At 47.5% G+C, this 12,286-nt stretch overlaps 1 protein-coding gene across 1 annotated transcript; it reads left to right on the top strand.

The window, feature by feature from the left end:
- Positions 1–8,157: 8,157 nt before the first annotated feature.
- Positions 8,158–12,282, top strand: LOC123842479 (serum amyloid A-2 protein). Its single transcript, XM_064576777.1, has 4 exons — positions 8,158–8,223; positions 8,919–9,013; positions 11,569–11,707; positions 11,973–12,282. The coding sequence occupies exons 2-4, from the start codon at positions 8,923–8,925 to the stop codon at positions 12,133–12,135; spliced, it is 393 nt and encodes a 130-aa protein (XP_064432847.1). The 5' UTR covers positions 8,158–8,223; positions 8,919–8,922; the 3' UTR covers positions 12,136–12,282.
- Positions 12,283–12,286: the final 4 nt, after the last annotated feature.

The following is a 12,286-nucleotide window of genomic DNA, read 5'->3' as shown; positions in this document are numbered from 1 at the left end:
CTATGGTCAACTAATCTTCGACAAAGCAGGAAAGAATGTCCAATGGAACAAAGACAGTCTCTTCAACAAATGGTGTTGGGAAAATTGGATAGACACATGCAGAAGAATGAAACTGGACCACTTCCTTACACCACACACAAAAATAGACTCCAAATGGTTGAAAGACCTCAATGTGAGACAGGAGTCCATCAAAATCCTAAAGGAGAACACAGGCAACAACCTCTTTGACCTCAGCCGAAGCAACTTCTTCCTAGAAACATCGCCAAAGGCAAGGGAAGCAAGGGCAAAAATGAACTATTGGGACTTCATCAAGATAAAAAGCTTTTGCAAAGCAAAGGAAACAGTTAACAAAACCAAAAGACAACCGACAGAATGGGAGAAGATATTTGCAAATGACATATCAGATAAAGGGCTAGTATCCAAAATCTATAAAGAACTCATCAAACTCAACACCCAAAGAACAAAGAATCCAATTAAGAAATGGGCAGAAGACATGAACAGACATTTTTCCAAAGAAGACATCCAAATGGCCAACAGACACATGAAAAAGTGCTCAATATCGCTCGGCATCAGGGAAATCCAAATCAAAACCTCAATGAGATATCACCTCACACCAGTCAGAATGGCTAAAATTAACAAGTCAGGAAACGACAGATGTTGGCGGGGATGCGGAGAAAGGGGAACCCTCCTACACTGTTGGTGGGAATGCAAACTGGTGCAGCCACTCTGGAAAACTGTATGGAGGTTCCTCAAAAAGTTGAAAATAGAGCTACCATATGATCCAGCAATTGCACTACTGGGTATTTACCCCAAAGATACAAAAGTAGGGATCCGAAGGGGTACGTGCACCCCGATGTTTATAGCAGCAATGTCCACAATAGCCAAACTGTGGAAAGAGCCAAGATGTCCATCGACAGATGAATGGATAAAGAAGATGTGGTATATATATACAATGGAATATTATGCAGCCATCAAAAGGAATGAGATCTTGCCATTTGCAATGACGTGGATGGAACTGGAGGGTATTATGTTGAGTGAAATAAGTCAAACAGAGAAAGACATGTATCATATGATCTCACTGATATGAGGAATTCTTAATCTCAGGAAACAAACTGAGTGTTGTTGGAGTGGGGAGTGGGGTGGGAGGGATGGGGGGACTGGGTGATAGACACTGGGGAGTGTATGTGCTCTGGTAAGCGCTGTGAATTGTGCAAGACTGTTGAATCTCAGATCTGTACCTCTGAAACAAATAATGCAATATATGTTAAGGAAAAAAAAAAAGAAGAAGAAGAAGAAGGTAGCGGGAGGGGAAGAATGAAGTGGGGGAAATCGGAGGGGTAGACGAACCATGAGAGACGATGGACTCTGAAAAACAAACAGGGTTCTAGAGGGGAGGGGGGTGGGAGGATGGGTTAGCCTGGTGGTGGGTATTTAGGAGGGCACATTCTGCATGGAGCACTGGGTGTTGTGCACAAACAATGAATCATGGAACACTTCATCTAAAACTAATGTTGTAATGTAAGGGGATTAACATAAGAATAAAAAAATTAAAAAAAAAAAAAAGAAAGTGAAAACCTGGGGAAAAAAAAAAAATGCCTCACTATTGACTGTATTTATTGTTGGATTGCACAAAGAGGTCAACATTATGATATCAACCGGTGTAAAAAAGATAGTAATGTTATGTCAATTGATGGCCTAAAAAAGATAACTAATATTATCTCAATAGATAAAAAAATCATTTGAGGAAGCTCAAGACATATTTATGTTCAAAAAAATCCTTCAGGAAACTAAACATCAAAGGTAATTTTCTTAAATGTATAGATTAAGTGATAGGAAACTATTATTTAATGGAAAACATGTCATCCATTTCTCTGAGGATCTAGAATGAGCGAAGATTGCCAACTATCACCACTGTAGTCTATCATCGTTCTGGAAGCCATAGAGAATACCTTGGAATATAAAAAGAAAGAAGAGATACAGGGATTGGAAAGGCAGAGAGAAAACTGTCATCACTTGCAGATAGCATAACCAGCAACCCCCCAAACCCACAATCAACAAACTGCTAGAATTAATAAGGGAATTGAATGATATAACCCAACACTTGATCCAAAACCAACCACATTTCTCCATACTGGAAATAACCAAATAGAAAAAATGATTAAAAATAAGACACCAGGGGCACCTGGGCGGCTCAGTAGGTTAAAGGTCTGCCTTCAACTCTGGTCCTGACCCCAGGGTCCTGGGATCGAGCCCCGTGTTGGGCTCCCTGCTCACCTGGGGGCCTGCTTCTCCCTCTCCTCCCCACGAGTGTTCTCTCGCTATCTCTGTCTCTCCCTCAAATAAATAAACAAAATCTTTTTAAAAAATTTAAAAACAACAACAAGAAGCAGTCATGTTACATGTATTAGAACAGAAAGCATGACATCGGCAGAATGCCTTGTGTATCAACGAATGCTTGCTGGGGATGCATGTCCTTATGTCACCGTGAAGTGTCACTCAGTCCTCCGGGATGGCACCGGCCCCAACGCCCACCAGCCGTGTGCCCACCAGCTCCACGTCCCCTCCTCCCCCTGCAGCATCCGGCTCCCCATGTTCCCAGTCTAAGAGCTTCCATCAAAAAAAGGTTTTTTTTCCAAAGACACACGTTAATGTCTAAATAGTAAATAAAATGCTAGAGGGTTGCTCTCATGGGACCTAGTAACAACCTCTGAAGTAACAACGTCTGAAGTAACGTTGTTGTTACTTCAGAACACTCCTTTGTGGGCAGTAACTTCCCTGCATACAGTTGTTATTATCCTATCCGATTCCTGCAGCTGCAGGAGAGGGCAACTCTTCTTTCTTGTGCTGAGGAAACTTCCTTCACAAGAGATCAGCAGGGCCTGTGGTTTTCAAGGCCCAGTTCTGGAATAATATGGGTTTGCCCTGAAAGACAGGCAGGCCTAGGACAAAACCGAATCACATGGGAGAGAAAAGGTCAGAGTAGGATTGTTAACAGATGGAATGTGGAACCTGGACATCAGCAACATCCCTTTCCTCTTATCTTCCATTCTATATCTTTACATGGCACCCTGACTCATTGACCAATTTGTATCTCATTATAATCTTTATTGATGTGGATACACCATTGATGTGTATGGATGTATTTGCACATTACCGTTGTGGGGGGTGTGATGAAGGAGAAAGGCACATGCATGTAAATCACATGATGACTGGACATTTGCAGCTTCTCCTTATCTCAACACTGGAATCCCAATCAGGGCAGGAACTGGGTTGTTGGTTTTCTCACCTTTAACAACCAGCGCCTAGGATAATGCCTAGAATATAGTCAAGTCTAAAGAGCCTTAGTTGAATGGGCATGTTTACTGAAGAAAACGTGAAAAATACAAAATAAGTATAAAGAGAAAAAGAAAAAGCAGTGCAAATTTCATCAGCCTGGATTGGGGGGGGGGGGGGCGGGGAGAACCTCCTAGAACCTTCCTGTTTGGCTTCTGGCCTATTTTCTAAGTGTATGTACATATAGGAATACGTAAGCAAAGGCGGGGATATAAGAATTATCATCTGATATTCTGCTTTGTCCCTGAACAACTTCTCATGAGCATCTGTCCTCGTTTCTACTCTTACCTGCCACCAAATCAGTGGCGAAGCTGACATTCAAATCCCGTCCGCCGGGAGGCAGCACTTGGATTCTTCGCCATCTGCTAAGCACCTGCCACCTGAACTGGGCAGGAGGCTAGCACACCGACCAGTCAATGTACGATATAATTTAATTCCATTTTAGCAAACATGCAGAGCTTAATAATGGCTCTCCCACGGAGGTGCTCCCTGGACAGGAGCACTGAAGTCCTCCGTGCCATTACCTGCTCTGTTCCCAGGGCCCGGCTCAGTTCCTGCCGCATTCTGGGAGCTCGTTCAATAGGTGGTGAATGGGTGAATGGATGGATAAGTGAGTTTTGCAAGCATCTTTCCCGACAAGGCAGTGAGTTGGAGGTTTTGAAAGGCCCTGTCAGACTACTCGGACATTCCTAAGTCGGTGCCTGCAGGGGATTCAGGAAAGATCCCTGAGCAGGGCGGCTCCCTCCCACGTCAGGTCATTTGGGAACAAGGCCCTCTGGCCAGCCTCGAGCTCTTGTCACTTTGCCCAGCTCTTTCGGCCAAGGGACAAGTGGGTCATTGACAGGAGGCTTTGCAAACATGTGTTAAACAGCATGCTTTGACAGCACGCCCTAAATCATGAACTGTGTGTACACATATACTTTCTTCTCAGAATACACCTGAGTTTTCGTTCCCCTAACTAGAGATTTCAAAAACCAAGCTCGGGAAATCAGAGAATTGTGAAAGGGGTCCCTTGGCACCCGAGTTTGAAAAGCAGGCTGTAGAGTGAGGTTCTTCCCTGTCCCACAGCTGAGGACCAAGAGGCCCCACGTACCCCACGTCCTAGGGAGAGCATCCAAGAAGCAGCCAGATCGCGTGAGCCCCAGGGCTGACGACGAGGTAGCAGGGCAGGCCTGTGGGATCAGCACCGCCTGGTCACATCCCCCCCCGCCCAGGACCCTGTAGAAGAGGCCCGGGCAGGAAGAGAAGGGGCCCTCGGGCACTCTGGGGGTCTACTAGAGAGACACTGAGGTTGGGGAGGGGCAGTGGCTGCGCCAGGTGGGGCGACACCTTATCCAGAGACGGGGCTTGGAACATGGGCCACTGTCAGGGGCAGCCGTGGGTACACCTGCTCCTCTCTGGGGAGGCCCTGCACATCTGGGGGTGCCGGGCTGAAGCTCAACTTCAGCTCAGGAGCACTGCCGGCACACCTGGTGATGAACAATAGCTCAAAGCCCATTATTTCTTCCTGGGAAATATAATGAGAGGGGACCTGTATAAGTTTACATTGTAATAGCATATTCCATTATTTCTAAGATACACATTTTTTTAAAAGATTTTATTTATTTATTTGACAGAGAGAGACACAGCGGGAGAGGGAACACAAGCAGGGAGAGTGGGAGAGGGAGAAGCAGGCCTCCCGCCCAGCAGGGAGCCCGATGTGGGGCTGGATCCCAGGACCCTGGGATCACGACCTGACCGAAGGCAGATGCTTAACAACTGAGCCAAGCAGGTGCCCCCCCACAGTTCTTTCTAACAAAGGGATCTTCAGAGACACCCAGAAATAACACTTTCAAACACGTGAAAGAATGCTGCTGTGTCCTGAAAATTTCAACCGGGATCTTTATTTTGTTTTTTAATTTTTAAAAGATTTTATTTATTTATTTGACAGAGAGAGAGCACAGTAGGCAGAACTGCAGGCAGAGGGAGACGGAGAAGCAGGATCCCCGCCCAGCAGAGAGCCCAATGAGGGGCTCCATCCAGGACCCCGCGACCATGACCTGAGCTGAAGGCAGCTGCCCAACCGACTGAGCCACCCGGGAGCCCCTAAACCAGGATCTTTAAAGATAGAACTTTGCTTGGTAATCTTACTTATTAAAGTGTTCATGATGTGTGGCCTCCGTACAATTTATTAAATAATCTTCCTGTCTCCCGCAATGTATAAAGTACTATGAGTTGTCTTGGCTAAGCCAGAAGAGTTCAGTGTATTAAGTACTTTCCAAGTGCTCAGAACATATTTGCATCATTTGAATCACCAAATTTTTCTTTCTTATACGTGCAAATCTCGCAGGTAGGTAACGTTACGTTATTCTTCTCATTTGAAATTCATGAAACTGTTGATCATTCTTTCGGCTGGCCCTCTGAGTCTGGGCCCTAGGCCTCCCATCCTCGCTTGATCACGGTACCCTGTGGGGCGTCTTTTCTAACTTTGGTTTCTGGCTCTTCATAGGCTTGGTGTTCCTCTCATCCACTTAAATTCATGTAACAGAGAAAAGGGAGGTCTCTGAGGCCTCTCCACAGCCTGGTCACACGGCCCTATTAGAGGAGGGGGACCGTCTCAGGTCTTCTGGAAACCAGGTCACTTCTGAGAGGGAAAGGGCTTCTCACTACTAACAAAGTTGGCACAATAGGCCCAACAGACACAGTCTCTGGAGTCCGGGACACAGCGACTCATGGCAGACTTCGGGAGATCTCTCCAAGGCCTGGAGATCTGATACCACCGTGCCAACATCTTTCTTTGGCAGGAGACACAAGGGAAATCGCTCCCAGTCCCTCCTGTTTATTGTTCTAAGCTTGGCCCTGCAGGGAGCTCAGTGTCTCTTCCAGAAAGAGAGACTACGTGACGGAACAAAGGAAGAGACCATGCCTTGCTTGCCCAAGCCCCTGTGAGGAGTTCCTCGTGGGTCTAGAAAGTGTCCTCGTGCGCTCTCTGTAATGTTTCTATCAAAGAAGGGAATGACTGGAATGCTGTCTGAAAGTGGGGAGGGCTTTCCAGCACGGAATGGCCCCAAGGGAGTAAAAGAATTGTCACAGGATGGGATCACTGGCCCAGGAGTTCTGCCCTGGGGAGCCTGGGAGGAGGGGCATGGGCATCACATGGCCTCCCCTGGGAAGCAGCCCCCGAACTCCCTTTCACCACTGGCTCTGGAGGGTTGACACTTGCCCTTCTCCCCACATGTCTACTCCTAGGACCAAGGGAGCCAAAACAGCTCAGGGTCCCAGACTGGGCAGACCTCAGTGACCCCACCTTTCCCAGGGAATGATTTGTGTGGGGAATGTCCAAATGCTGCTCAGCATTGCCCTGGATAAGAACCACAGGGACAGAGGGAACCTTTGACAGTTGTCTGCCCTACACCTCTCATCTCGTTGTACCTACAGTTATTCAAATAAGACCCAGACCCAGAAAGAGGCATCACTCCTAGTGCTGGCAGGCTCCAACCTAAGACGGTGATTCCCTCCCACTAGTGGAATCCTTGCCTGATTGGCTTCATCCTGGGTCAGCCTCCCCTTTGCAGTGTCCTACCCATAACTCCTCTAGTCTTGTGACAAATCAGAAGTCCGCCTCCTGCTTCTGCTCTGGGTTCCTGGTGGAGCTCGAGTCCTACCTCCTTCCTGGCTACTACTTAGCATCTTCCAACCTCTGGGCTGTCCAGTCTCCATGATTTGCTTGCATCAGCCCTGGAGGCACTTGTCTTGCATCTGAAATGCCTGCTCATTTTGCTTGTCTCCAGGATGCACCCCAGGCCACACCCCTGAGCTAGCACTCCCTGGGCTGGGCCTTCCTGGCCCTACTTCCTTAGGCTTCCAGCCTGGGGCCCCAGGTCAGTGTGTCATGGACCAGGTCAGTCCTCTGGACCCCCCATCATTGCTACCACATCACACACACACCATCCTCTCTTCTCCAGGGAAATCCGATGACCTCTAAACTTCCCCTTTCACAAACAGGGGCAGGGAAGGGGTAGGTGAGTGGACGAGGGCCTCCATCCCACTGATACCGTCTGCATGCAATTTCTTCCCACCATAATCCTCCTAAACTCACATAGTAAAGCCCAGTCCTGCTTTTCCAGCTGAAACAGTTGTTCCGTATGTTCTTGTCGGGCATCCAACTTTCTCCTGAATCTTCTATTCTCATAATTTAGCAGCCAGTGGGCGATTTTCTGATCATTTTTAGGATGGATCATTTCTCTGTGACACTGTAGCAAATGTCTACAAAGAAATTCAATGTTCCTGGACCAGCGTGTCCTCCATTTAAGCCTGCCATTAGGAGCTCCCCCAGCAACTGATCATGAATACACTCCAGTCTGAAGGACTCCCTTTTCCAGCATCCAGGCCACCCCACTGAGTGCTGGAAGCTTTATTTTCCTGGTTGTTGGTCCTTCCTGTCCTTCTCCTGCTCCCTGGGGTCCCAGATTATCCTTATCTCTTCCTTCAATGGAGACTGCTCTTCCATTAGGCTTCTACGCTCTCATTCTTGAGACAATCAATTCTCTTTTCTAATATTGATTACTCTTCACACCCATTCTCAATACATTATTGTGTGTGGAAGGAAACCTTTCCTCACCAAGAGTGAGACTGAAAACAGGCAGAAAACCCCACGTTTGCTACATTCCTGGAAGCTGTCAGATTGCACAACCTGGGAAATTAGATGGACATGAAGAAAGAGGCCGATATTCTGGATGCTGTGTTCTGGCCAAGGGGAATTTCCCAAATCTCAGTGTTTTGCTTCAAACCTGGCTTCCGCTTCATTCCCCTAGCAAAGCGTCAGTATATATACTGTGGGCACCCTTAGCAGGCAGGAGGGGCAGGCAGCTCAGCTTCACCAGGAGCCTCCTTGGGAAGCAACAGCCAAAGGTGAGGTACTAGAACTTTCCAACACGATTTCTCTTTGCAGACTCCCGTTCCCCACGGCATTCCTGCGCTGTGTCCCAGCTCTCTGCTTCCTTCCTGCATCTCCTAGCCTGACAATTAGGATTCAGCAGATGTGAATACTTTCTGGGACTGGGATTTAGTCGTGCACTTCCTCGGTGAGAGTTCAGGGATGGGTAGAGCAGGCATTCTGCAAAGGTTTGTGCATTGTTTCACTCATCTCATTCGACAGACTGGTATATGGTCACAAAATGCCCAGATGCTTCTTTGGAAGCTTTCTGTACAGTGGGTGTCAGGGCCACAGGTGATGCCTGAAAGGGAAAGTGGTTTATATTAGAAGCGCAGTGCAGTCTCTCATACTGGGATTCCAATGAGGCAAGTGGAAATGGACACGTGGACCCTCTGGAATTCTCTCTATGTATCTGCGTATCACCTGCCTAATATATGTATACGCACTGTCTACTTCTTTCTACATATAATACATACACATATATGTACATACACAGGTATATATGTACACACGTGTGTGTGTGTATGTGTGTGTAGATCTACAGATATAGATACTATTGAGTGTGGCTTAGTTTTGGAATACAAGATCGGATCAACATTACTCCCCGAAAAAACCAATCCAAAGCAAAACTAAACATCTATCATCTTTGTGTGTATCTTTGACTCTGCAGCAGGATGAAGCTTTTCCTGGGCATCCTCTTTTGCTCCCTGGTCCTGGGCGTCAGCAGCCAAGGGTGGTTTACCTTCCTCAGGGAAGCTGGTCAAGGTAAGGCCCAAAGCATGGGGGTCAGGGGGAGGCCGCACCTGGCCTCCCTCCAGGATTCCCCAGAGCAGAGGCCACATCCACACAGGGCAAAGGCCGCAAGTGGGACGCAAAGAAGCATGGTTTTCAAGATAGCAGTTTCCCAGGCTTTCTATTTCTTGATTTTTTAACTGAACTGTATCTGACATATAACATCGTGTATGTTTAAGGTGTATGTCGTGTTAATTTGATGCATTCCTATATTCAATCTGATTGCCTTTGTAGCTATAATTAGCACCTCTCTCATGTTACATAATTTCCCTTTCCTTTTAGTCATTGAAATACTTCAATTCTAGGCTATAGCACGTTTGATAATTATGATACAATATTGTTTGGTGCTCATTATACTGTGCCTTAAGTCTCTAGGGCTTACTTACTGCGTGTGGCTTTTCCCCTTAAACCACAGGTGTCCTATCCTTCCACCCCTGGCTTTTCTGGGCGGCAGTGCACTCTTCCATGGAGATCCCCAGGCTGGAGGTCACATAAAGTTTGGGCCTCAACTTGCAGCAGGAGCAGGAAGAGATAGATGTGGGGTCCAGGGTGCCGGCTCCCTTCCTACAAGTGGGAGTCGAGTGCCGCCTAGTGGGAAGGCAGGGACAGCTCATGGCTGGGTCTCAGGCAGCCAGGAAGGGGTGCCTCAAACTTGTGCACTTAGTCATCCCATCCAAGATGAACGGAGCTTGGCCCGTGCTAGGCACTGTTCTAAGAGCTTCACGTGGATGGATGAACTGGTTTTCATCCTCAGGTTTTAATCTGTGATCCTGCGATGTAGGCACCATCATCCCTTAACAGAGAACCTGAGGCACAAAGAGATGAAGCGTCTGACAAAGTCCTCAAGCAGAGCAGGGTTCACCCCAGTGGTGGAGCCCCCCCAGACTTTGCTAGGACAGGACTGTCCTGCCTCCCACAGCAGAGAGCGCATGGCCGACTGCGGGGTTTGGGAACACACAACCCTCTTGTTTATCTGAGTGAATGGCAGAGAGTCAGGCTGTGGGAGAGGCGGAAGGCCACTCTGCAGAGCTCCTCTCCCCGCAACGAAAGGCACAAGGATTCCATGATGCAGGTTCTGCGGGCCTGAGACCTGGCTGCGCAGGAGAGCAAGAGACATGCGCCTCAGTAGTCAGACTCAGCGGCAAGATTTGTGTATTTCACAAAATCATTTCTTTTCTTTTTCTTTTTCTGTGAGAGTCACTGATGACTGTTTTAAGAGTTTGCTGTCACTCCTTTCTAAATTCTCACAGGCACCACTACAAATGTGTTTCCATCTTTAGGTCAAGGTTTTTCAAAGGGTTGTTCTAGGACCGCGTGCATGAGAATCGCCTGGGGTTTGGGGTGCTTTGTGAAATGCAGATGCTGGGTGCACACACCCCCCTCTGCTGAATCATCATTTTGGGGCTGAGCCTGAAATCTGGCCTTTACCAAGCACCCCGGGGGCTTTTTGTGCCCACTCAAGTTTGGGAACCACTGCCTCCAGTTTTGCCCACACAAGGGACCAGTATGTCAGGCATTTTGGAAGGACTTCGTAAGCAAGGGGCCTCCAGCCACCTATTTAAATCTGTAACTTGGAGGGAGTAGGTTCAATAAGAATGCTCTTTCTAAACACCAGAATTAATAAATGCATAAAATGGAAATAAGGGATCGCATGGATATTAAACTAGGATTACAACTTGACAGTAGATTTTTCTCTTTTGCTTATTAAGTTACTTTTTGAAAGTCTTCATCTTATTGTAGCCTGATAGGATTCCTTCAGTCAGTAACTCTCCGGTCTTCCTCTGAGCCTAGTCCCTTTACTGTTTTTGTCCCAGCCTTCCTAAGGCCCAGAGAAGTGATAGCATAGTGAGCACCTACAACCTTCTAGAAGTTACACGTGTATTTTCTCAGTTTGTCTGCATAAGCACTGTGTAGAGGGCAATACTCTTCAGTTTCCTGGGGAGAACGCTGAACTTTAGAGCTGGGGTAGTTGCCCTTTCTCTGCATTTGATGCTGTGAAGCTCTCTTGGGAGAATTCACCTTTATCACCTGATGATTGAGTTCTGACAGTCTCCTGGTGCCACATTTGCCCCAGACATTCGGATGTACACAGAACTGAGCTGTCTTCACGCTGCCCACAGCGCTGAATCGCTCCCCTTTACTAGGTTGGGAGCCCTCCGGGTCAGCAGCCTCCCTCAGACTTGCCTTTGTCCTCACGCCCCAGTCAGAGGGTTCCCTGCGCTTTCCAGGTAGAGGTTCATTGCACAATGAAGCATCCCTTAAAGACCATCCCCCTCTTGTTCATACACATCACACACAGCCAAAAACCAAGTAGCAACAGTACTTAGAATGGAATCAAAAGAAGAAAACTTGCACCCGGTGTGATTCTCCTAACATTAACCCAGGGGAGTGAAAAGTAAAGGAATATGTATCTCAGCCAGTATAATCTCAAAGGTTTTTGTCAAAAGACTGAAATCTTAGAATCATTGGGAGGAAAATTTTTCTCTGTTTTGCCAGGAGATGATCACTTTTATTTTCTTTCCTTTCAGGGGCTAGAGACATGATGAGAGCTTACTCTGACATGAGAGAAGCCAATTACAAAAATTCCGACAAATATTTTCATGCCCGGGGGAACTATGATGCTGCACAAAGGGGCCCTGGGGGTGCCTGGGCTGCTAAAGTGATCAGGTAACATAGCTGCTGGGGTTGGAAGGATGGGTGAGCTGAGCATGCCAAGCTGTGATTTCCACCCTCCCCCATGGGTGCTGGTTCCCCAGCACAAGGGGATCTGCCAGGCTGAGTTGGGCTGTACCCAGAAATGATCAGTGTTTAGCGTCTCTAAACCTGGCCTCTTGTAGATTCATTAGTTTCTTGGAAAGAGGAGAGATAGGAAGGGTGGAGGTGTTGTTCATCAGCCCCTGATTAATCTCTTACCTGCTTCCCTCCATTCCAGCGATGCCAGAGAGAATTCTCAGAGAGTCACAGACCTTTTTAAGTATGGAGACAGTGGCCACGGAGTGGAGGACTCAAAGGCTGACCAGGCTGCCAATGAATGGGGCCGGAGTGGCAAAGACCCCAACTACTTCCGACCCCCTGGCCTGCCTGACAAGTACTGAGCTTCCTCTTTGTTCTGCCCTCAGGAGTTGGGCTGTGAGTCCCCTGAGGGCAGGGACACCCAGTCACTGAGTTCTCTGTCCCCGGGGGCTGGTGGAGGACACCTAATAGGTGTCTAATAAATGCTTGAAGAGATTGACTATTGAAAAGTGT

Source organism: Mirounga angustirostris, unplaced genomic scaffold, assembly GCF_029215605.1.
Source record: "Mirounga angustirostris isolate CCGP_5_RB_7025 unplaced genomic scaffold, mMirAng1.0.hap1 SCAF_13, whole genome shotgun sequence".
NCBI classification, from domain to species: Eukaryota; Metazoa; Chordata; class Mammalia; order Carnivora; family Phocidae; genus Mirounga; species Mirounga angustirostris.
Note: the sequence above shows the minus strand (reverse complement) of the source record. Positions and strands in the feature narration are given on the sequence as shown.

Bases quoted from the DNA above. Each gene is read 5' to 3' on its own strand.
- LOC123842479 (XM_064576777.1), top strand. From the start codon at position 8,923: ATGAAGCTTTTCCTGGGCATCCTCTTTTGCTCCCTGGTCCTGGGCGTC. The intron at 9,014-11,568 runs GTAAGGCCCAAA...CTTTCCTTTCAG, and splicing joins CCTCAGGGAAGCTGGTCAAG to GGGCTAGAGACATGATGAGA. The intron at 11,708-11,972 runs GTAACATAGCTG...CCTCCATTCCAG, and splicing joins TGGGCTGCTAAAGTGATCAG to CGATGCCAGAGAGAATTCTC.